We start from the raw sequence: 26,010 nt of genomic DNA, 5'->3' as shown, positions 1-26,010 counted from the left end.
TTACTACTGTATGTGATATGCATGTGTTAATGTCGTAACAGGAGATGAAGTGAAGGATCAGGACTATATCGTAGCTCTACAGCATCCTGTTACCACAGACATCCAGAACTCCATTAAGATCTACGAGTTAATGCTGGACGCTCTCATCTCCTTCAACAAGAAGACTCTCTTACTCTACCCCAATATAGATGCAGGTTAGCTGTTTCTCTTGGGTTCCTTTGACTCCATTTATACCTGTTATAAATGTATAACCGATACGCAAACAAAATAGGAAAAGCCGTATATGTATATGTGGGAATCTCACGAAATCCAGACTTAAAAGGTGTACAGCATCAGATTTTTTTAAAAAGCCATTGAAGCCAATTTTTTTTGCACATATAAGATTAAGGTCTGAATTTACTATAACCATTATTTTTAGAGGATTTCAAAAATATTTCCAGTAGAATTATTTAAATTTTTTAGAATATCATTATCAAAAATTATCATTACCGCAACATGATATTACATTAAATATATGCATTTACAAACTCATGTTTCGGTAATGACAACTAAAAATTTGTCTAGGTACTATGACAAACAAAATTTCAACTTTTATCTGGAGAGAAAAAACAAGAACCGCTTACCTGGCAGCCATCTTGAGTGTCACAGTCAATAATGTCCCTTCCAACTATTTTTTTGTTTTTGTTGAAAATGTTAGTTCCTTGAGGGCTTAAACAATGATTGAAAATTGTTGCTGAGGATAACAAAATTTTTCTTGGACACATTTATTATCTCTACATTCACCAATGATCACCAAATACCACATGTTTCTTTACTGTAAATGTTTATAGTATAACAAGCACTTTTTCTTTTTTAGATTTTTTAATTATAAATATTTTCATCTCAAAGAAACAAAATCCATTCATTGCGGTAATGAAAAATTTCCCCTTAAATGTGGAAAAAACAACAAAACTGGTTTGTGTGATGTCATTTGAAATCATGTGCAAAATAGTACATGAAGAGATGTTTGTAACTGTATGCTTCTTATTTAGATATTCTTTGCATTTACTTTTTTTTATCAAAATGTTTCATGACACCTCATAAGTCTAATTTTGCGAGAATCACCCTGGACGATTTTGCCATCTGAGATACATTTCGGGGACTGTAAAAGCAAATGGGTGCCTTCATTTTACCCCAACACCCCACAAAGAATTTATGGTGTAATGTAACTAGAAACAATCATATCAAATCAATCCTAAAATTTAATGTTTCAGCAATATGTCAGTCATTGACAGAGTAAGTAATGTACACCCAAATCAGATTATAGTTGAAACTTGACGTCAGTGGCTTTATTAGCATTATGCAAGGAAACTACAGACAGACAAAAGAGCCATGGATTGTTTTTAGTATAATATTAAAGAAGTACAGATACTACTAATTTATAGTCAAAACACAGGTGCTTTTCTTTGTTGTGAGAATAAACTAGACTGTTTATAGAAACTCAAGGACTCTGGCATTAGAAAGGCACTGGCAGTTTTTCAACGACAAAATTAGGAAGGTCTGGACCGAAGACCAAGTGACACCTGTTCAGTATTCATCTGCATTGCTCAACCTGCTGAACGGCAGTAAAAGTGTGTTAGGTACACATAGGTCAAGCCATAGCAGAGGTCATTTGCATGCAGGAATCTTAAAGCTACAGAAGTAACATTAGCCTGTTCAGTTCAAATGCTTGAGAAGAGGATGGGGAGTGGTCATGAAAGCAAAACAGATTGGTAACATTATTTATTATTACACGGCTGGTTGGAATGCTTGATTCTGATTGGCCAGTCTTGACAATTGGAGTGTGGTTGTGTAGTAAATGTGGCTCCATCTGTAAGCAGGTGATTGCGATTTACTACTAATCAAGGAACCGGCTTTACTGACGAGAAACGCAGTGACTACCGCATGCAAATTATCTCCCATCCCTAAAATGATGGTAAACACACAGCATATACACTTGCCTAAAGGATTATTAGGAACACCTGTTCAATTTCTCATTGTTGTAATGGTGTGGGGGATGTTTTCTTGGCACACTTTAGGCCCCTTAGTGCCAATTGGGCATCATTTAAATGCCACGCCTACCTGAGCATTGTTTCTGACCATGTCCATCCTTTTATGACCACCATGTACCCATCCTATGATGGCTACTTCCAGCAGGATAATGCACAATGTCACAAAGCTCAAATCATTTCAAATTGGTTTCTTGAACATGACAATTAGTTCACTGTACCAAAATGGCCCCCACAGTCACCAAATCTCAACCCAATAGACGATCTTTGGGAAGTGGTGGAACAGGAGTTCCGTGCCCTGGATGTGCATCCCACAAATCTCCATCAACTGCAAGATCCTATCCTATCAATATGGGCCAACATTTCTAAAGAATGCTTTCAGCACCTTGTTGAATCAATGACACGTAGAATTAAGGCAGTTCTGAAGACAAAAAGGGGTCAAACACACTATTAGTATTGTGTTCCTAATAATCCTTTAGGTGAGTGTAGTGTCCATTGACTTCCATAGTAGGAATAAAAAATTATTTGCTGTGTGTTTACCATAATTTCTCAAAATATCTTCTTTTGTGTTCATCAGAAAATAGGAAATTCATACAAGTATAGAACTAACATGAGGATGAGTAAATGATGACAAAATTTAAATTTTGGGGGGAATTATCCCTTTAATGTTCCTTACCTTACGTGAGGTAAATACCCGTGTAATAAGCATTATAATGTACAGGCAGTTGGTTGTTATCGCGAAATAACCCCTTTCGGTGTGATACAAAACCCTTTGTGAATTACACTGCCAGTGCTTTTTTTTCTGCGATAACAACCGGCTGCCTATCCATTATCCCTTACGGACAACGTGACCTTTTAACACTGTAAGGCTTTGTTTGTCTCATGTAGGGAGTAAAGAGATGGTTCGAGTGTTGAGGAAGAAAGGAATCGACAAGCACCCCAATTTCTATGCAGTCAAGCACGTTCCCTTTAATCAGTTCATTCAGTTGGTGGCTCACGCCGGCTGTATGATCGGGAACAGCAGCTGTGGCGTTCGGGAGGCTGGAGCATTCGGGACACCAGTTATTAACCTGGGCACTCGCCAGACGGGTCGAGAGACGGGTAAGTTTGACATTGAATGACCCGTTTTGTCTTATGAATGGCGGAGTGTCTGGAAAAACTTGTTTGAAAACAATTCATTTTTGTGCTGCTATTGTAAAACCAGGGATGCAAACTTGTCACCTTTCGGCAAAATTCACCGTTTTTGATTCAAAATAGGTCATTCTTGTTTTTCTTTTTTTATACATCCGATGATTTTCTGAAAGTGAGGGGGGTCTGCGACGGGATGGCAGTAAATTAAATTAAATTAAAATCATGTCCAGCTATTGTTATGTTTTACAATTTATAACGTTAGTCACTTTATTTGCTGCCGAAGTTTAAGCAGTCTGTGCAGATTGAGCGCACACACTTAACTCATAGTATTTTCTCCTTAACGGACAATTATTTTTACTAAGTTGTCTCCGACGATTACATGTTTGTCTGGTGGCAGCTACTGTAGCTTCTCTATGTGTTTCAAAAGCGAGCGGTGAGCAGTGGACTGAGCCGTTGTTTGCAATTCGCAACCTCACCACTTACTTACTTACTTATGCCTGCTACCCCTCCTGGGGCATAGGCCGCCGACAAGAGCTCTCCAGGCATCCCTGTCTTGGGCTTTTCTCTCCAGCTGACTCCAGGTATATCCAAATTCTTTGGTATCAGCTGCCAAATCTCGGCGCCATGTATTTCTTGGCCTTCCTCTTTTTCTCTTTCCTGGGGGGTTCCAGTTGAGTGCTTGCCTGGTGATATTGGAAGCTGGCTTGCGGAGCGTATGGCCAATCCATCTCCAGCGTCGTTTTAGGATCTCATCTTCTGCAGGAAGCTGGTTGGTTTTTAGCCAAAGGTCATGGTTGCTGATGGTATTTGGCCAGCGGATCTGGAGGATTTTTCGCATACAGGAATTAATAAAGGTCTGAACTTTCTTCGTCGTCGCCACTGTTTTCCTCCATGTCTCTGCACCATAGAGAAGGACCGTCTTGACATTGGTATTGAACAGCCTGACCTTTGTCCTTAGGCCCAGTTCCTTCGAGCTCCAGATGTTCCTCAGCTGTAGGAAGGCTGCTCTTGCTTTACGTATTCGTGCCTTGACGTCAGCGTCTGTTCCACCCTGCTTATCGATGACACTGCCTAGGTAGGTGAAGGCCTCTACTTCTTCTAGCGCTTCTCCGTCCAACAGTACTGGGTCGTTTTTGATGTTATTTACCTTGAGGATCTTTGTCTTATGTTTATTGATGTTCAGACCTACTTGAGCAGAGGTGGCAGCTATGCTATTTATCTTGTCTTGCATCTGCTGTCGGGTGTGGGATAGCAAGGCCAAATCATCCGCAAAATCCAGGTCGTCGAGTTGTGTAAATGGTGTCCACTGGATTCCTGTTTTTGTATGTTCCGTTGTAGTCTTCATTATCCAATCAATGGCTAGCAAGAAGAGGAAGGGCGAGAGCAGGCATCCCTGACGAACCCCGGTTCTCACTTCGAAGTTCTCCGTAAGCTTCCCTCCATGGACCACTCTGCTCGTCATACAGCCATACGAGTTTTGGATAATGTTGACGATCTTGACTGGCACACCATAATGCCGGAGAAGGTTCCAAAGGGCACTCCTATCCAAGCTATCAAAAGCCTTCTCATAGTCTACGAAGGTAATGTGGAGAAGAGAGTTCCACTCCAGTGACTGTTCGACAATGATACGGAGGGTGGCGATCTGATCCGTACAGGATCTGTCTTTTCTAAAGCCTGCCTGCTGGTCACGGAGTTGGGTGTCCACCTGGTCCTTAATTCTATTCAGGATGATCCTATTGAACACTTTTCCTGGAATGGATAGTAGCGTTATTCCTCGGTAGCTGTCACACTTGCTGAGGTCGCCTTTCTTAGGTAGCTTTATAATGTATCCCTCTTTCCACTCTGTGGGCACCTGGTTTTCCTCCCAGATTTTCTTGAACAAAGGGAACAGTATCTCTACCGTTGTTTCCAGATCTGCCTTCAATGCTTCTGTTGGTATACTGTCAGGACCTGCTGCCTTGCCGTTTCTCTGCTGGCCTACTGCCTTCCGGATCTCTTCTCTGGTGGGCACACTGCAGTCTATTGGCAAGTCCTCTGCTGCTGGATTGATGTTTGGCGGGTTTGTTGGCATTTGCCTGTTTAACAGTTCTTCAAAGTGTTCCCTCCATCTATCCATTTGTTGTTTCTCTCCCTTCAATATCTTCCCCTCCTTGTCTTTCACTGGCCTACCTGGCTTGCAGAACTTCCCTGAAAGCGTCTTTGTGATGGAGTACAGATCTTTCATATTTCCATTTCTTGCTGCTTCTTCTGCTTCGGATGCCAGACCATCAACATAGTTCCGCTTATCGGTTCTAATACACTTCTTTACCTCTTTATTGGCAGCTGTGAAAACTTCTTGTGCCTTGACCTTCTCTGCTCTTGTTCTGCTGTTGTTTAGGGCTGCTTTCTTCTTTTTCCTTTCCTGAATCTTCCTTAATGTCTCTGTCGACAACCACTCCTTGTGCTGGCATTTCGAGGGTCCAAGGACATCACTACATGTTGTTGTTATGGTCTCTTTCACTCTCTTCCATCTGTTATCCACTGTATCCTCCTCCTCCTCTACTTCTTGCAGTATTTGGAACTTGTTGCTCAAAACTACCTTAAATTCCTCCAGCTTGTGTGTGTCCCTCAAAAAGCAGGTGTTGTACTTGTGCCTCTGTGCTGTAGTTGCCATCCACTCCTTCTTCAACTGCAGCTTCAGTCTTGCCACTACTAGATGGTGATCTGATGCAACGTCTGCTCCTCGCTTCGCTCTGACATCCTGTAGTGATCTTCTGAATTTCCTGATGATGCAGATGTGGTCTATCTGATTCTCAGTGGATCCGTCAGGTGACACCCAGGTTGCCTTGTGTATCCTCCTATGTGCAAAGACACTACCGCCGATCACCAGGTTATTTAGAGCACACAGATCTGCAAACCTCTCGCCATTTTCATTCATGTTGCCAAGTCCATGCCTTCCCATAACTTCCTCATATCCAATGTTATCCTTCCCCACCTTGGCATTAAAATCCCCCATCAGGATGGTGACATCTTTCTCTGAGTAACTCTCCAATATGGACTGCAATCTGTTATAAAACTGCTCCTTATCTCCCTCCTCACTGTCATTTGTGGGTGCATAGCACTGCACAACATTCATGGTGATCTTCTTTTTCTTTGTTTTGAAAGATGCTGTTATGATCCTTGGGCCGTGGGCTTCCCATCCAGTGAGTGCTCGTTGTGCTGTTTTTGACAACATCAGCGCTACTCCTTGTGTGTGGGGGGCGTTTTCCTCCTCATGTCCCGAGAACAGCAGCATCTCGCCAGTGATCAGCCTCTTCTGCCCGGACTGCGTCCATCGAGTTTCGCTGATTCCAAGCAGGGTGAGGTTGTAACCCCGCATCTCTGCTGCCACTTGCGCTATCTTCCCTGCTTCGTACATGGTCCTCACGTTCCATGTACCGATGTTGATTGCCCTGGCTGAAAGAAGGTAGGTCGGCCCTGCAGCTTCCAATTTACATTGGTTTTTACTGCACAGCGTCATACATCTTAGTGAAGACCCATCTCTCCCCAAGGCGGAATTACCTGTTTCTCTTTTTTGCGTTTCTGTAGCAAGAGTTTTTTCCAGGATGGGGTTGCTAGCCCCACGCCTAACCCTCCTCCTTTCTCAGACCGGGCTTGGGACCGTCCATGGCAACCTCACCACTAGATGCAGCTAAAATTTACACACTGCACCTTTAATAAGATTTGTACGTCAAATTCTACACAAGTGTGATTCGAGTTGCTCGTTCAGAGTTTATATTCATACTGTATTAGAGCTATTTACTCTGAACAGAACAAACCCTGAATTATTTGTTTATGTGTACTAGGGGTGCAACGGATCACAAAACTCACGGTTTGGATCACATTACGGTTTTTGAGGCATGGATAGGATCGGATCAAAAAATCGAATCTAATAACAAATCAAGAAATTAGAAACATTTATAAAAAAGAAAAAAGTTGCACATTAAGTAAGATCTAAAATTATCGTTAGGTACAGAAATCGAATCAATTAAATAATAACACTGTATTTATTGTATTAATTAAATGTAATTATAATTTTTTAGAGCTTCAGAAGTGATTTTTTTCTTTGTCTTGGGTTGTGTGATTAACATTAATGAGGACACAGACTTAAGTAGGTTAATTGAGGTTACTGTCTCTTTAAGACCAAATAGGCACAACATTTATACATACACTTAAGACAAATATTTTTATTAGAACAAGAAAACTGTGGAGATAATTTTTTGTATGTGCCCTGTCAGAAAGATTTTATGTTCGCTTGCTTTTTGAAACGCGTCTCTCCGTGTGTGCAGTCGCATTAATCCGCGAATCACATGCAAGCCAAACCGTGGGTCGTGATCAGTATGGATCACGGATCAACTGCGATCTGTTGCAGCACTACTACTAAATAATATGAAATACAAATTTCTGTAACACTTTACGAAAAGGTTCTATTTGTTCACATTAGTAAATGCATTATGAACAAAAAATATATTGTATATAAGCATTTATTAATTCTTGTTTATGTCATTACAATTGATGTTAGTTTGTGGTCCATTAACTAATGTTAACAGTTTCGAATTTGATTTAAAAAAAAAAAATAGTAGTAAATGCTAAAATTAATGAGATTTACAGTTAATAAATAATTAATAAAAATATTCAAATGAAACTACAAATGATCATTTTTATATAAGAGCGCTTGTGTCTTTGTCACCTTTCACCCCTGATGAGTTTGCACCCCTGATTATTGCTGACCTGCTTAGTTTAAAAAAGTTATAGCTTCAGAGACAATAAAATGTTTTTACTGTTAAACATTGCATGTTAGTTGTTCCTAACAAATACTTCTTTGATGTTAAGTTCAGTATTGATGTGTGTTGAATGACTTTGATGAACCACTTAAACTAATTCACGTTATTGTAACAGGGGAAAATGTTTTACATGTACGAGACGCAGATACACATAACAAAATCTTCCACGCCCTGGAGCTACAGTTTGGAAAGCGCTACCCATGGTAATACACTTTTTTTAATGACTAGTTTAGCCTAAAAAAGAATGGGCGGTCACGCTACACTTTTCTTTCAATTGACTTTCATTCATGCGCACACGAATGTGTCAGACTGAAGACGCAAGCTTATGCAAAGATATTTCTCAATCTGGTGAGCTGCAGATTCGGTTTGCAGGAAAACCGGTTTGTCACGGCGCAGCCTTTCTACTGAAAAACAAAGGTGGATAAAGAGCTTCCAAAAAAATATTCCCAAGCTCAAAGTCTAGTGAGACTGCCCCATTAAAACTTGTGTCATTTTATATGTTTACTTTTTTTGATACAAAACCATATTGTTTTCCTGATGCTTTAGAAAGGGGTCTCAAACTCAAACTGGCTTGGGGCCATTTCTAAGACAGACATTTCATCGGGGGGCCGAAGAGCTATTTTACGTTAAAAAAAGTACAATATTTCTGTAAATGTTTTATTTAATTTCTATTTTGAATGTATAATAATACTTGAAAATATATAAGGCGTGGTTTTATCTTTTTAATACACATTATTTTTTTGAAAAGTAAATCTTTTCTTAACCTTATCTTAACTAAGACCTTTTATATCCTTGCATTAAACTAACAAATTTAGTTCCTGTATAGCCTACACATAAACTATTATGAAAATTGCCACCAGTAAGTGTTTCTGTTTTGATTTATTTTGGATTGTTTTCCGTCAGTATTGACTTCATTATGTTCTTTGTTATTTCAGTTTTAATGAATTTTCTATTATATGTGGGAAAATATTAATAAGTGAAAGTGATCCCATAACTTTTGAATGGGTAGTCCATGTTATATAAGCTGGACAGACAAAAATAATAATACTGCTCTATGTGTAATTGAATAGTAAGCTACATAATAATCTATTATACTTCTATATATCAGTATTCAGTATACATACTTCTGTACATTTCTCCTCATCTTTTCTCTTTTCTTAACCTGGGCACTTTGGTGGCTCTTTTCTTATCTGTAGTTTAAAATGTGTTGCATTACATCTACTGTTTGCCTCCATATGCGGTGTCTCCATTAGATGCTGTGCCTTGAGGTGAACTAACCCCACCGCAGCTCGATCTTCTCTGAGTATCCAGCCGGAAGTAACAAATCTTCTCTGGACAAACGCTACAAATTCCTGACCAGATTAACTGATCACATGGTGACAATGATATGATTGGCGCAAGGTTCAGTTGAGGAATTAAAATCCGATCACGCATTCCGTTCGACATCACGGAGCGCGCGGTTCATGGCTGCGTAGCAACGGGTGACGCGACCCACGCCACGGAGCGCAACTTCCGCTCACGAGGACTTTGGAAAGTAATGCTTTGACTTGTTTTAACGCATTGTTAGACACGACATGTGAACGAACACTTAAACGTTTAAATCAAAAATTAAACGAATATAAAACAAAGTGAATAAAAATCTTTCTGCGAGCCAGATTATGTTATATTTTTGAAAGGTGACGCAAATGGCCCGCGGGCCGGGAGTTTGAGAACACTGTTTTAGGGACATTATAAAATGTTAGTAGATAATTACTCAAAATCATCCAAAAAAAAGAAGAAAAGTAAAAATGATATATCACCTATAGGGACGTACCGAATGTTCGGCAACCAAAATGATTCGTCCGAAATAATAAAAAACTTTTTGCCGAAATTTTACTGAACAATTAGCTGTTTGACGCAATTAAATTAACCAGCGCAGTGATAGATGCGCAAATGCAGCATACATGTTGGTAAAAGCGTTTTAAAGTGTTTACTGCATAAAAATGGTCTCTATTTGCAGAGCCCTTTAATGAGTCATTGATGACAAAGGAAAACAGAAAGATCGGCTCATGAGATCGGCAAATTCAGCGAGTACCGATCGAGTCATTTAATGCCATTATCGGCCGATACCGATCTGCAGCGATTCATCAGAGCATCCCTAACTAATACACACTTACTCGCCAAAAGAAATGTAAAATCGTGAATCAGACAATAGTTGCGCTTAAAATAATGTGAAATAAATGCAGGAGATTCGGAATATAAGGACATTCTGAGAAAATTGGCAAAATAATGACGAAAATAAAATAAAAATCAGGTATTCGACCTTCGGCTGAGTTTTTCATTTTGGTGCATCCCTAGTCACCTATTTATAAGCTATAGTCGTCCCACTCTGAATTTCTTGTTAAAAACATTTTCTTCAACCACTTATGTATACATGTTGTTAATAAATGAAATCTCTCTTTAAGTCATAATATAATTATGATTATGAGCATCAAAGTTTGATTTCAGTCATTGATTTCACATTGACATTAATCGTTGGCATGGGCTTACTCTGTCAATATTAAAGATATCAAGGTTATATGTTCTTTATATTATATAGGATGATTTTATTTAAAAGCAGAAAATGGGTTTTTATAGACTGGTCATCTTGCTCTGGAGATATTCAATTTAATATTAGCCATTGGAAACTGTGGTTACTTTGAAATTGAATCTTCATTGGATCTCTGATCTATAATGTGTACTGTGTGTTTTGTTTTCTCCCCAGCTCCAAGATCTACGGTGATGGTAACGCGGTCCACCGTATCTTGAAATTCCTTCAGACTATTAACCTCAACGAGCCTTTACAGAAAAGGTTTTGCTTTCCGCCAGTAAAGGAGTGCATCTCCCAAGACATCGACCACATTCTGGAGACACAGAGTGCCCTTGCTGTTGACCTTGGGGGCACCAACTTGCGAGTGGCCATAATTAGTATGAAGGTACGTCAAGCAGTGCATACCACCATTATAAACCATAAGATTATAGTGCTCTTTACTGCTGGGTTTGGTTATGACAGTATGTGCGCTTGTTCAGCCACATATTTTATTACAGGATATAACTCTCTGTATGTCATTATTTCCTTAGAAAAACAAACAGAGGTAGGTTGGGTCAGATTGGTTCCGCAATCTGATCCGGCTGTGCTTGAGCGATTATGATCAGAGTGTATGAAGGCATTTCAAATATTTGCTTTGAGAAAACCGGGCTGTCAGTCATGTGTCATGTTGTGTCATGTTCACACTTCATACACATTGACATAATTATAGATGCTTATGATTAGTGAACACTGTTTAACTTATGATTCACTACATGTTCGTGTCATTTATATATGATGCACGTGCCTATTTCCAACATAACACAAGGTCTTACTTACCGTATGCAAATCCAAAAATATCCATTGTTTCCATAAGTCTGACTCTCTTCTCCTTACATCCAAAAACACACTTCTTCTTTTGTGCCATTGTTGAGTTTTGAAATTAAACCAAGCTGTCGCGTGATGTGATGTTTGTAAGTTCTATCATCTTCCACTGATTCACGGGTGGGCAGAGTTTTTCTGGGGGAAGTGCCCATAAAAATAAGTGATGCGTATAGATACCCCTGAAACGTCAGCTGGACCCGTAATCGAAAAAAACTTTCTGAAACTTGTACGAACCCTGGCGACGTGCATTCGGCACAGAAATACTCTGTAACACACCCAACTGCATTTTTGACACGTTGCCTACGTTTAGCATGAGGAAACAACTCTTAAAATGTGCTAATAAGTCAGAATGCATAAAAAATACTGTTGAACCACCCTCTTAACATATCTCAGTGCCGTTGTTTTGTCTCAAGATGCACACAGAGGTGGGTAGAGTACCCAAAATCTGTACTCAAGTAAAAGTACAAGTACTTATACAAAAATGTACTCAAGTAAAAGTAAAAGTATCAATCTAATTATTTACTTGAGTAAGAGTAAAAAAGTATTAGATGAAAAAACTACTCAAGTAGTTAGTTACTCGTTACTTCTGATCTGATAGAGAAGTAGCGCAAAAGCACTGAATTTCAGACTTCTTGGAGGGTTTCACAAACCTCTCCTTAAGAGTCTCATTGTTCTGCTTATATACAAGTAAGCAGCCTATCTCAGTCCTGCAATGGGTACATTAACATCATATAACGTGTCATTTGAGAAAAAATCTCAAACTCACACAGACGTTTTTCTGACAGTTAACTCTGTATTTATTTTCATGTTCACAACACAAACTTGTCAGCGTCTGCCTTTAAACATGCAAACAGTTAACAAATAAGAACGTGTGTGTCTGTTTGTTATCATGTTTTTATATGAATAGGTTATTTTCATTGCCATTAAAGTGCAATTACTGAACATAAACAGCAGCTTAATAAAAATTATCATTTTAGAATTTCATATGGAACTTACAGTATCTGTTTTTGCAAATCATCTCTACATTTATTATAATTTATAATACATGTTTCTTTCAAATCAATCTTTATTCTTTTATTTTTATTCATTCATTCTTTAGGAAGGATTTAAATAAAATACAATCCCGTTTTTATTTGAATGTATTTTCTACACATTAGTGAGGTGTCCGGATTTGTGTATAAATGCAGTCATTACATTATGCTGTTAAGTTTGTTTAGTTGTGGGGAAATGATATGGAATTGGCAGATGTGAACGTCTTGTTTGTATGGTTTAACTTACATTAGGATTTGTAATCGCTTGCACAAGAGTGCATATGGCAAAAAAACTCCGACAGTGTGTGAAATTACAATTAATCCTGTTCAAATAGACAATACTGTGACACTTACTTCAGGCTGGATCTTGAATTCCTGTTCGCTGAGATGTCAGCTCGTTTATTGAACAAAGCACGCATCACATTATGAAACTATTCTTTTTGGCCTCTTGGAGTGAAAACATAGACCGAACTTGAAACCACGCATGATCTGCCTCCGATAACTCGCACAACGCACACGCGCCCTCATCTGCTTCTCCTATCCCCTACGCGGTCGCACGCGCTAAAAGGGTGACCTCGCGGTCGCGCGCTAAAGGGTGACGCAGCCTTTTTCGCGCAACTTTCGAACACGCCCTATAAACTTTAAAAATATATATATATTCATTAATTATTACCATTTAACAGTAGCGCAGTAACGCCGCCGAATGTAGCGAAGTAAAAGTACACTTTTGTTCACTAGAAATGTACTTGAGTAAGAGTAAAAGTACCCATCCTTAAATTTACTCTAAAAGTACTAGTTACCCGAAAAATGTACTCAAGTAAATGTAACGAAGTAAATGTAATTCGTTACTACCCACCTCTGGATGCACACCAGTATTGTTTTTTGTAATGTTTGTAAAAACTACTTAAAGGTGCAGTGTGTAAATTTTAGCGACATCCAGTGGTGAGGTTGCAAATTGTAGCCAACAGCTCAGTCCACTGCTTACCGCTCGTTTTGAAACGCATAGAGAAGCTATGGTAGCTGCCACTGGAAAAACATGTAATTGACGGAGACATCTTAGTAAAAAAAGTTTGTCCGTTAAGGGCTTCTGTAGAATCATGGCGGCACAAAATGGCGTCTTCCACGTAAGGGGACCCTCTGTGTATGGAGATAAAAACATCTCATTTTAAGGTAATGCATAACAGTTCATTATAAAAAGGTCTTTATACACCCCCGATAATATAGTTTTGTATATTATTTTGAATTTCTGTCAAAAGATCCTTCTAAAAATTACACATTGCACCTTTAAATGTCCTAAAATAACTAAGACCTAGTCCTTGATTAATCTAAAACTTGTACGTGAAACCGCCCCCAAGTCTAGCTAAGTTTGCAAACCGTTTGCTGTCTTTATAATATCCCATTTACTATTTAGCCAACAGTTTAAATGTTTCTTTATAAAAAATATGGATATATACATTTTAGGAAAAGGATCCCTCGCTAAAGGTTCATCATAATTTGGTGGTCCCTGCCATCAAAAAGTTTGAAAACCCCTGTATTAGCCTATTATTTTGGGAGGAACATGATTTGGGGAATTATATAAATGATGAAATAGTTTATAAGAATGTATTCGAGTGTTGCTATTGTTTTCCTTTTGTCTTAAACATGCAAATGTGTTTATTTACTTGCTCTATTTTATGCTTGCTTTTAGGGTAAAATGGTCAAGAGGTACGTCCAGTTAAATCCTAAGACGTTCGAGGAGAGGATAGAGCTCATTCTGACCATGTGTAAGCAGGCTATGGCTGACGCCGTTCACCTAAACTGCAGGATCCTTGGAGTCGGTACGTCTGCGGTGGTGCAAGCGAATTAAGTACAGATTTACTTACAAACTAGCTAGTAAATACTAAGCCTCTAGTATGGACTTTACGTTTCAGCTTAAGCAAGAACTTATGGATGGCTGGTGCAACCCTACCCTGTTTATTTATGGGTTTTATCCTGTTGATTTAGGCGTGAGTACGGGAGGCCGTGTCAACCCACAGGAGGGGGTGGTCCTTCACTCTACAAAGCTAATAAACGAGTGGAGTTCGGTGGACATCCGCACTCCGCTCTCCAGCGCCCTCCACCTGCCCGTGTGGGTCGACAATGACGGGAATTGTGCAGCCCTTGCCGAGAAAAAGTTTGGCCATGGGAATGGTGTGGAGAACTTTGTCACCATCATCACTGGAACCGGTCTGTTCCCTTTTAAAAAGTCATTTTTGCTAGAAAACAATGAGGATTGAGATCTGCCTTTATTTGAGAATAAAGAGTAACAAACTGGTTTTTCGGGTGTCTACTGACACACAACTACCTAACACTTTAGATAAGAGAGTCATATTATGTCTTTTTTTGTGATCTAAAGGTTTATGAATATTTTATTTTGGAGGATGTTTCTGAACGTACAAGAAACATTATCAAACCTCAGACTAAAAATACCAAAGCCATAACCACCATAAGTGCAAACGTTAATTCCACGTAACTGATCGTCTAGCTGTGTCAGCTGATGTTATTGTTTATGCAAAGCATTCAGTTTAACAATTATAAGCTGCACTGCTTATAAATGTATAACTTGCTAAATCGTAACTAAGCGCAGTCCTGTCTCCATTTTCTTACCGTTCCTTGTTTTTTTATTGTTGGTTGCGAGGTTACCAATACCATTCGCTCGAACAATCTTTCCGTTATTTGTCAATTTGAAAAGATTCGCTTCACATTTCAATGGAAACCCATAACACAATCCGTTTCTTTCTAATGAAAGGATTCAACATTCCTTATTAATTCCAGACATTCAATGTGTAGTGATGTTTAAGTAGTTTACAAGTTTGGCGTTGAAAGATTTCTTTGTTTGGTTTGACAAGCCTTTATTTGGATTAATCTCTAATTATTTTTGCTTCTTCGTTTGTGTGCGCAGGTATCGGAGGTGGCATTATCCAGCATAATGAACTGATTCACGGCAGCGTGTTTTGCGCAGCAGAACTTGGCCACATTGTGGTCTCTCTGGACGGACCAGAATGCACCTGCGGCAGCCACGGCTGTATAGAAGCCTATGCATCGGGCCATGCCCTGCAAAAAGAAGCAAAGAGACTGCATGACGGTGAGACGGCACAGGCATACTCGGACAATACAACCTGGCTAAACTGGTTCATACCGCTATTTCTTAAACGTCATAGTTAACTTAAAGCCTTTGTTTGTTTTTTCCTATGTCCACATAGTCCTAGTCATTGTTAACATACCTAACTTACAAAATGGAAACGTGGACCAACTTACAATGGTTGCTATTGTACTCTGTGTCTTACTCAGATTTTAGTACACGCCTTTGTTTATTCAGCCTTTAAATGACTAACACAAACCTGGCCCTCGGAGTGATCAAACTGCACATTTGTTACCTTTCAGTTGATCCCTCTATGACACTGCAGACTTGAACGCATTAGATGTTAGCCCTGAAAATAGCATTGCTGTTTCGGTCACTTACTTTACAGTCTTGTTCTTTATGAATGAACTTTGTACCTATTGTAAATTAGTAGGTTTCAACCCTGAACCTAACCCATGTTGAGGGACAGGTTCGGTGTTTTACACTTAAAGCCCTGTTTTTAGATTGTTTATGATGAAATAGAACGGTTTTGACTGAAATTTCGACATATGCGGCTGCCCCGAGAATTTTCGGGTGTTTGTTTTTCACCTCCCACCTCTACAATGGCTGTATAGGTGCACTGGAACAATCCTTTTTAAAATGCATTGAACTTTCGTTTGCAGGGACGTGGGGCTCGCCGAGTGGTCGGGGGTGTTCACTGATGTGCTCGCACAAGAATCGCTGCAAAAGATGCTTTCCAACAGGTGTTTTAGCATTTGTTGTAAACTTGTGGACCTATTTTTTCAAACGCCTCACACCCGTATATTCTTCCATTGAGAGCTTGAATAATAAACACTCCAGCCCAGTTGGGGGCGATAATCCGCCTTTGCCAATTGCAAGAATACAAACAAAGTTCCCGGCGGCGGAGTAATACCGTACCTCACAGCACATCTAATACAAGTCAATGGAGTTGGACAAAAACTACGATAAAACCTGTTGGAAAGCATCTTTTGTAGTGATTTTTGTGTGAGCACATCAGTGAACACCCCTGACCACTCGGTGAGTTTCACGTCTTTGTAAACGAAAGTTTAATGCATTTTAGGAAAGATTGTTCCTGTGCACCTGTATAGCCATTGTAGATGTGGGAGGTGATACAAGAAACACCCGAAAATTCTTGGGCCAGCATCATATATTGAAATTTCAGTCAAAACCGTTTTTATTTCATCATAAACAATCTGAAAGCAGGGCTTTAGGTGTAGAGTACCAAACTTGTCCTTTAAATACTTGTAGTAGTAATCTGTATTTTGTTGAGCAAGTATTGTAAATGCACAAACAGTCACGTGAGGTAAAACCACTTTGTTCTCAACCAGAATCGTGTTTAATAAATGTCTTATTTGATTTAGAGAAGTGTTGCATTAAAACTTACACTTTAAAAAAAAATGCATTTATTGTTAACACACATTTCTTGCATGTTTGGTGACAGAGGATCAGCTATTGGTGGATGGAATGACTTTGAACAAAGAACAGGTGGATGCACGCCATCTCATCGATGCAGCCCATTTCGGCAATTCCAAAGCGGAAAGCATACTTCACACCGGTAGGACATAAAAAAGCCATTTGATCCACTTTTATGTGCTAATGTAAAAAGATTTCTGAAAATATATGTTCCTGTATACCTCAATAGTTATAGAGCAGAAGGTTGTGGGTTCAAACCCAGGAAACACATACTAGTAAATGTATAATAATGTAGTATTTGTAAGGAATAAGTGATGACGGGACGCTAAATTCAAAGAAAATAATGCACACCCAAGGTGATCATGCGGCACGACATGAAGCATTCAACAGGTCCGCGATATTAATCCATTTATACCATGGGCCTGTTGAATGCTTTATTCTGATTGGTTGAGAAATGTTCCATGGGCGTTGATTATTTTTCTGTAAACCGCACACCTAATCTGTAAAATGTCTTAAAAATAGGTATAGATATGTACACTAGATGTCGCCTTGGCTACGACAGTCAGCGTCATTGTAGGCAATGGTGTAACGGAAATAAAATCACCATAAATCGTCATGAATGCGATTTTCTTGGTTTTCTTTTGGTCCAACAGTCAGACATGTATTTAGCATTGAGTCCAGAAAATTTTTTACATTTTGATATTTTTAAAATCTACTTTTTCTAACTATAATGCATAGTGCTAGTAGCCCTAACATCCATACGCAGCACAAAAGTCCGGCATCGTCCATGAATTCAAAGTACAGGCGGAGATAGCCATGTTACCTAGCTATTTCCAATGACAAGACCCCTGTTCTAAGATGGCGACGGTTTTGACGCATGCTTAGACCCCCTAGGCCAGTGGTTCTCAAACTGGGGTCTGGGGCCCCCAGGGGGGCCGCGAGATGGTGCCAGGGGGGCCCCAGTTTTATGACACTTTATAAAATACATTTATTTATCATGAATTCTGTGTAATTAAACCTAAAAAGAAATAAGGCTACTAACCAACAGCACTACTTTGTATAACTTAATATGTTTTGATAATTAAAATGTTAAATTTTAGAACAGTTTTTTGTCATAAATTTTCTTTGGGGGGGGCGCGAAGGATTGCACCGTACACAAGGGGGGCCGAACGTAGAAAAACTTTGAGAACCACTGCCCTAGGCGACATCTAGTGTGTATATATATATATATATATATATATATGAAAATAGGCACCAGAGCCATGTTTGTGGTAACCATGGTATAAGAGGAATAATTGATTATTCCTTACTTAAAGGTCTGTTTGACTCAAAAAAAAAAAAAAAAAAAAGGTCACACGTGTTTATTCCCAAGCAGGAAAGTGCTGATAGTCTTTCTTGTGTTTTCTTTAACAGCTGGTACCGCACTGGGTCTGGGGATTGTGAACATATTACACATGGTCAACCCGTCCCTGGTGATCCTGTCTGGCATTTTGGCGAAACACTATGAAAATCCAGTTCGACAGGTCATCAGACAGCGCTCCCTCCTCTCGGTACAGGAAACTAATGTCATGGTGTCTGAGCTCGAGGACCCGGCTCTGCTTGGGGCTGCAAGCATGGTGTTGGACTACACCACTCGCCGTACTTACTGAGAGGGTCGAAACCAAGAACCAATCATGGAGACTTTTGGGACTGAGGGCCAATCACGTGTTGTTATTATTTGTTAAGCCTGTAGTGACTTTTTAAAGACTTTAAGGCTTTTATTTGTCTCAGTTCATATGGGATCAAACATTAATGAAAGGTGTGTAATTTTAATGATTAAGTTATGAAGTATTTGAAGAGTTGAAGGAATATTGGATGAAGTGTATTTATAGTGGATTGAATGGGTGTTTGATGCTGGGACTATCTTCTCTTTCTTGCCATCTTGTTCATTATTTTCTCTCATAAAGACAGTCTATATTTACCTCTTTTATGCCTTACGATGTTGCCAAATCTGTCTTTTGTAAGCTCATGCTTTTAGATTGTTTGCTACTTTATCCAGCTGTATAGATGAAAATGCATTGCTGTTTGTTCAGTATGTTTATTTAATTTAATATTAGATTTTTGTCTCTCAGAAGCTGTAAAAACAAAACATCCTTAAAAACAATCATTTTGAATGTCTTTATTACCAGTGAGATTTTTGATCTGGACTGAATTCAGGCTGCTAGTGTCCGTTACATCTAATTTATACTTTATTTGGTGGTTTCCTGCATTAAGCAAGCACTAGGCCTTAGTTATATTGGGACATTTAAAGGAAAACACCACTGTTTTTCAATATTTTACTATGTTCTTACCTCAACTTGAATGAATTAATACATACCTATCTTTTTTCAATGCGTGCACTTAATCTTTGTACGGTGTGTCGTGAATGTGTTAGCATTTAGCCTAGCCCCATTCATTCCTTAGGATCCAAACAGGGATGAATTTAGAAGCCACCAAATACTTCCATGTTTTCCCTATTTAAAGACAAGCACAAAATAAAACTTTTGGTTGGGAGCCATAGGAATGAATGGGGCTAGGCTAAATGTTAACACATTCAAAAAGCGCTGTACAAAGATTAAAAGTGCACGGATTGCAAAAATTATCCAGAGACGATTTTACATGTCCATTTACAACCCTTGGATTTGTCTTTAGAATGAAATTCTAACTGATCATGAGCTTGGTTACAAGATTGGTTACAAACATTCCTCAAAATATCTTCTTTTGTGTTCATCAGAACAAAGAAATGTATACATGTTTGTAACAACATGTGAATGAGTAATTGATGACAGAATTTTCATTCTTGGGTGAACTATCCCTTTAAGCAGTTTTTATAAAACACACCTTACAAAAACAATAGCCTACTGGTCTGCATATGAGTTGAAAACAATAGCACTGATGTATTTTGAGAGATGTCAGTGCAAGCTGTTTTTATTTAAGACTGACTTGAGCCCTTCCTATATCTATTATAGGTGATGGACTGAAGGATGGTTATATTCAGTGTTGCCATAAATTGATTTATAAACTCTTTAGTTTATAAATGTACATTTAAAAAAATAAACAGTTTTAGAAATAAAATATATAACTTTATTGTATTATGCAATGCTTTGTGCACTTTTCTATATATTTTTCTTTTTTCTTCCTTTTTTACCTTTTTTTCCCTACCCTTATGATCATTAAATAACTCATTTGGATACTCTTAACATTATTTTGTATTAAATTATCATTTTTAAAAGGGTACATTTTAAAAGCCTTTTTTAAGATGTCAAATAAATCTTGGTGTCCCCAGAGTACACATGTAAAGTTTTAGCTCAAAATACCATATAGATAATTTATTATAACATGTTAAAATTGCCACTTGTGAGCAAAAATGTGCCATTTTTGTGTTTGCCCTTTAAAATGCAAATGAGTTAATGAAATGATGGTGGTTTGTTGAAATTGAAACTCAATTTGGGATTATCAGGCTAATACGTAGTACTTCTGCAGCGATTTTTGTGCACGTCCACTTCTGGAACGTTGTTGGGAGAGGTACAGGAACGATGGTGTTGTAGTAAAAGTCAAAAGTATGCACTATAGATTCTACTTAAGTAAAGTACAAATGCGTAAAAAATGTACTTAAAAACAGTAACAAAGTATTTGTACTTCTGCCGGAACTGCCGGAAGTGGACATACACATAGTTGCCAAGTCCTGCCCACGAATCCTGGAAGCTGATAATTCCCTATTGTGCTATTAAGTATTTTCTCTCTCTCTTTCACTCTGCACTAAATGGCAGTGCCATGGTATTATCCCCTTCTGACATCACAAGGGGAGCCAAATTTCAATGAAATTTCCTTTTTTTTTCACATGCTTGCAGAGAATGGTTGACCAAAACTAAGTTAGTGGGTTGTTGTTTATCACATTTTCCAGGTTGATAGAAGTGTTGGGGACCCAATTATAGCACTTAAACATGGAAAAAGTCTAATTTTTATATGTCCCCTTTAAGTTTGGAGATTTTGAGCCATCTAGAGGCAAGTTGTAACCACAGCTAGTTGTAGGCATTTAATAGAAAGTGATGACAAACACTTTAAAAAGTTTTTATTGTTTCCCATTATTCATGTTGCAGTTTAAGGTACTTTTTTCCAAACAAACGCCGATAGGTGCATTTTTCATCCAGAAAAAGACTTCATGATAAACAACACCATGTCCTGACATACACAAGATGCCACATATAAAACAGAAAACTACAAGATAAAAACAATATTTAAAAGGATGGTGTTAATTAAAACTTAAAATTTTTATAATTTATGTCTTATTAACATTTACTTCGGAAGTAAAGCCTAGTATAAATAACCCTTACAAAACAAGCACGGACTTTTCTTGATAAACCGACTTTTATTTTGAAGTGCGTAGTGGGCGTGTCAAGCCCGGAAGTTCTGAGCTCTTTCATCTCTGCTTTTGACTCGTGTAACGAAAGCAGTGATCTCTTGTGCTTGTCAAACTTACTACCTGTGATACTTCTAGCACTTCTCTGTGTTTGTGTGCATTTGTAATAAACATGCCTCTTGAATTTGAATTGTGTCCCGGTCGCAAGATAGGCGGGAACAACCCGTGCTTCATTATTGCAGAAATCGGACAGAATCATCAGGGAGACATTGAAAAAGCCAAGGAACTGATCAAGATGGCAAAGGTAAGGGAATTTGTGAAAAAAAAAAATCAACATTAGTTAGATTAAATTTCTCATGGGTGTAAACCTACAAATGAGAGAGAACGTGATTTCATTCGTTCCGTATAAATGATTCAATTGTTGCAATAACTAGTTTATGATCGTTCGTGTGTGCCTTTAAAATGTTTCTCCCAGGCTTTATGCCCAGCTACAATAACTTACTTCCTGAACTTCAGCCAGCTCCTTGTTTCCTGTCTGCCATTATTGGACAAACTGATTAATCCAGGTGTGTCTGATTATTGTTGTTGTGACTACTGAGGTCAGGCACACCTGGATTAATCAGTTTGTCCAATAATGGCAGACAGGAAACAAGGAGCTGGCTGAAGTTCAGGAAGTAGTGCAGCTGGGCATAAAGCCTATTTGATACTGGTCACAAAATAGTTAATTAATTACTGCGGTCACAAACCACTTCCTTGTCCGCTTGAAAGTGTGCAATAAAGACATAACATTTCTATGGTTTATTATGGTTTAGATTTTATTTTCTATAAGGGAACAGACGATTTAGTAATGATTTAGTCATTTGCATCCATAGTTGCAATAGAATGATAGAAAGTCGAAATAGTATAATCTGCACCTTAATGTTTAGTTTTTTTTCAGGTAGCCCTAATGTCATATAAAATAAACAAATGGAAGAATCTTGCCTCCACACAAAGTATATAACAAATATAATAATTTCTATCCATAATTGGGATATAATAATATAAAGTGCATGTAATCTATATCTAAGAAAATCTGTATTATAGTTTGCCTCCTATTGCCAACTCTCTATCAAAATGATGTTATAATGAAACCAGAAACAACTGTTAAGTCTTACTTGTGAAAGTTAATTGTTTTAAGGTGTGTGACGGTTTGTCCATACTGCACACGACGAAGAAGTTGCCACCACTAATATGGCGGCGCAGTTGACCCATGATCCAGTAGCCAACGCGCTGTCTAGTTATTTCTTTAATGCTTTCGCGGTAGTAGACTAACACATCGTTCGTTTCGTCTTTGTAGGACTGTGGAGCAGACTGCGCGAAGTTTCAAAAGAGTGAACTGGAGTATAAATTCAACAAGAAGGCGTTGGAGCGGCCGTACACCTCAAAACACTCGTGGGGCAAAACTTACGGAGAGCACAAGCGCCATCTAGAGTTCAGCCATGAGCAGTACAGGGAGCTGCAGCAGTACGCAAAAGAAGTGGGCATCTTTTTTACTGCGTCAGGAATGGATGAGATGAGTAGACTACTGCCTAGAAAACTAGACCTATATTTTCCGACTGTGTGTATATATAATATATATATAGTGTATATATAACGTTAAAATACTTTGCATCAGCTGATGAAAATGTTTCTCATGATCTTGTTTGACATTTTTTTTTAACTCCAATATTTAATTTTGCCCACATAACAATTTATTTTAGTAGAAACTTACAATTTTCATTTTTTCAAATGCATAACTTGGACTAAATAATGAAGCAAAATCTGCTAATAAAATACTAGAATAGCTGAGAACTCATTGAGTAGGACTACAGTTTAAGGTTAGGACCTCAAGAAGCTACTTAATAAAATGACAGGAGTACATTTTAACGAATTCATGGCAAAGAGGGACATTTCTTTATTAAAACAAAGATGCCTTTTTACATGAAAGAGTTACATGATGACATTCCCTTTTGTATGCACATATAAAAGTTAATATATAGGGGCAAAGTAATGTGTACAAATACTGTATAAAAAGTTTAATGAAAAAAACATTTTTGAATGCTTCTCTACAGACATAGACATTATACAACAGAAACCACTGAAAGTTAAACTAAAATATACAAAACGTTACAAAACGTAACATTGACAGTACAGAACAGAGACCAATATAATTATTTCTATTGCACATTGTGTGTTACACAATCTTTCAGCAATAGAATATAGTATTTAGAACATAATAGGAATATAGCAGGCTATTTATATGGTGCAAAAACATGCCATTATCGTAATTTACGTACAAAACAAAATAGTACTATGATTTCTCACATAATGGTTTTAAGTGTTAATTGTAAGAGTTTACCTATTGCCGTTCTCTTGAATCTCTGTTTTTAGATGGCTGTCGAATTCCTTGATGAACTCAATGTGCCTTTCTTTAAAGTTGGATCTGGAGACACCAACAACTTCCCCTACCTCAAGAAAACAGCCCAAAAAGGTTTCTGTAATTTACATGTTGGTTATACATCTATTGCAATAATTTTATTGCATGCCCTTTTTTCCCCCCAAACATATTGTTATATATCTATCTAATGAACCCTTTTCAGAGATTGTCGTAATGCATTTCCACAATAATTAGCTTAGTAAAACTGTATTGCACAATTATATCACCATATTTGAGTCATGTTACCCATGTATTAAATAAAATAAAACAAAACACACTTGTTTTTAATAATTAAAAAATATTTAGCTTACTGCATTATAACTTTTTTGCTTGTGTGTGTGTGTGTGTGTATCAGGGCGTCCCATGGTAGTGTCCAGTGGCATGCAGTCCATGGAGACAATGCGTCAGGTTTACAAGACTGTGAAGGAGTACAACCAAAACTTCTGCATCCTGCAGTGCACAAGTGCATACCCACTGGAACCCGAGGATGTTAACCTGCGAGTTATTGCGGTAAGGAGACAAGCAAAAAAAAAATCACTGAATGTGTTTATCCAATTCATTATAGTCAGCACTATTACTTGATCTTTGAAACATCTTGATGATTCAACATTTTTAGATTTGTGTGTTCTGCACTTAAACATTTCAATGGGAATGCATCTTAATTATAAAATTAAATTGATAATAATAAGAAAAAATATTCTGTATTACTGAAAAACCTTTACAATTAATAAAATAAATGTACATCACACACCCATGTTCCAACCAACAGAAATACCAGAAGGAATTCCCTGATATTCCTATCGGGTATTCAGGCCATGAAAGCGGGATCAGCATCACAGTGGGGGCGGTTGCTCTTGGGGCAAAGGTTGTGGAGAGGCATGTTACCTTTGACAAGGGAGCTAAGGGAAGTGATCACGCAGCATCCCTGGATCGAGAAGAGCTGGCGGAGCTGGTGCGTTCTATCCGCATGGTTGAGAGAGCTTTGGGCACCGGGGAAAAACGCATGCTGGCCTGCGAGAAGCCGTGCCATGATAAGGTCAGAACAAATACACAACAAACGAACAATTCATTTCCAAACATTTTTAATATATACAAGTGATTATATGCACAGTTAGCCAGGCTGCAGTATGAATAGAAGTAGTCTTGTATCACCACAAAATCAGTAAGCCATGTTATAAACATAGTTAGCTATCTAACTATGTTTATTACATGGCTTGCTGATTCAAATTCTTGATTCGATTGTAGTATTGTGTAATAAAATATTTTCATATATGACCATTCTATTTATTAATGTCTATGTCTATTTATTAATATATGCATTGGATAATATACAGTTTTAACTTTTCCCCCTCCTCCTTCATTCCTGTCCAGTTTTTCCGTTCACTAGCCTCCTCTGTCACCGTCACTTGTTACTGAACTCCATTTCCTCCACCATGTTTTTATCTTAGTGGGATGTTATTATAGTTATATGCTTAGTCAGAACATTCCTGTAATTATTCTCCTGTCCACTTCTCTTTAGCTGGGGAAGTCTGTCGTGGCAAAGACGGCCATCCAGAAGGGTACCGAATTAACCCTTGACATGCTGACCGTGAAAGTAGCAGAACCAAGGGGTGTAGCACCAGAAAAAATCTTTGAGCTGGTGGGGAAGAAAGTGACAATAGACATTGAGGAAGATGAAAGTGTCACAGAGGAAGCGATCGACAAGTATGGCAAAAAAGTAAAACTCGCTGCCTAAATAAAGATGAAAGTATCCTCAATGTGATTCTCGGTCAGACTGGAAATCTACACATATTTGCACATTTTCACCAAAATATGCATTAAACTTAAAATGTTACTACATTTTGTTTGTCTACTGGAAAAACAATACAACGAATGGTTTTAATATGATCAGAACCTGATGTTGTGTGAGATATCATTTGCCAAATTTTGAATAAATAATAGAAAAAAACATCTTTGTCACATCTTTACTTCGTATCTCCGTTGTCTCTGTCTACTGTATAAGACACATTTTGGATTTGATTAAATTAATTTTTATACAGTACTGTGCAAAAGTCTTAGGCCACCATGCCATCATTAAATTTGTTGTTTTTGCAATGGTATAGTGATCATATATAATTATAATTATATAATTATTTATCAGTCTCTTCATAAGAATACAACCAGAAAATGCAGAAAGTTTTTATGTAGCATTAAAAACATAAAAGTATAAGCTAAAGTGTCAA

At 38.1% G+C, this 26,010-nt stretch overlaps 2 protein-coding genes across 8 annotated transcripts in view; both read left to right on the top strand.

Moving 5' to 3' along the window:
* gne (glucosamine (UDP-N-acetyl)-2-epimerase/N-acetylmannosamine kinase) overlaps positions 1-19,770 on the top strand; it is a 40,702-nt gene extending 20,932 nt beyond the window's left edge. For all 7 annotated transcript variants that reach the window (XM_055205837.2, XM_055205834.2, XM_055205836.2 and 4 more), the window contains 9 exons: positions 42-194; positions 2,916-3,128; positions 8,076-8,163; positions 10,704-10,914; positions 14,109-14,238; positions 14,405-14,626; positions 15,342-15,524; positions 16,984-17,097; positions 18,369-19,770. In XM_055205837.2, the coding sequence (XP_055061812.2) occupies positions 42-194; positions 2,916-3,128; positions 8,076-8,163; positions 10,704-10,914; positions 14,109-14,238; positions 14,405-14,626; positions 15,342-15,524; positions 16,984-17,097; positions 18,369-18,604 (1,550 nt within the window). In that variant the 3' untranslated portion in view covers positions 18,605-19,770. The remainder of the gene's footprint in view (positions 1-41; positions 195-2,915; positions 3,129-8,075; positions 8,164-10,703; positions 10,915-14,108; positions 14,239-14,404; positions 14,627-15,341; positions 15,525-16,983; positions 17,098-18,368) is intronic.
* A 1,623-nt stretch (positions 19,771-21,393) lies between these two features.
* On the top strand, positions 21,394-25,884 carry nansa (N-acetylneuraminic acid synthase a). The gene is made up of 6 exons (XM_073866138.1): positions 21,394-21,637; positions 22,670-22,888; positions 23,746-23,842; positions 24,144-24,298; positions 24,558-24,824; positions 25,308-25,884. The coding sequence occupies exons 1-6, from the start codon at positions 21,506-21,508 to the stop codon at positions 25,521-25,523; spliced, it is 1,086 nt and encodes a 361-aa protein (XP_073722239.1). The 5' UTR covers positions 21,394-21,505; the 3' UTR covers positions 25,524-25,884.
* Positions 25,885-26,010: the final 126 nt, after the last annotated feature.

The sequence above is a fragment of the Misgurnus anguillicaudatus genome, chromosome 3 (genome assembly GCF_027580225.2).
Source record: "Misgurnus anguillicaudatus chromosome 3, ASM2758022v2, whole genome shotgun sequence".
NCBI classification, from domain to species: domain Eukaryota; kingdom Metazoa; phylum Chordata; class Actinopteri; order Cypriniformes; family Cobitidae; genus Misgurnus; species Misgurnus anguillicaudatus.
This window is presented reverse-complemented; position numbering and strand designations above follow the sequence as displayed.

Excerpts from the sequence above, each read along its gene's own strand:
- nansa (XM_073866138.1), top strand. The coding sequence starts at position 21,506 with ATGCCTCTTGAATTTGAATTGTGTCCCGGTCGCAAGATAGGCGGGAAC. Across the intron at positions 21,638-22,669 it reads AACTGATCAAGATGGCAAAG|GACTGTGGAGCAGACTGCGC; the intron begins GTAAGGGAATTT and ends TCGTCTTTGTAG. Across the intron at positions 23,843-24,143 it reads CAAGAAAACAGCCCAAAAAG|GGCGTCCCATGGTAGTGTCC; the intron begins GTTTCTGTAATT and ends TGTGTGTATCAG.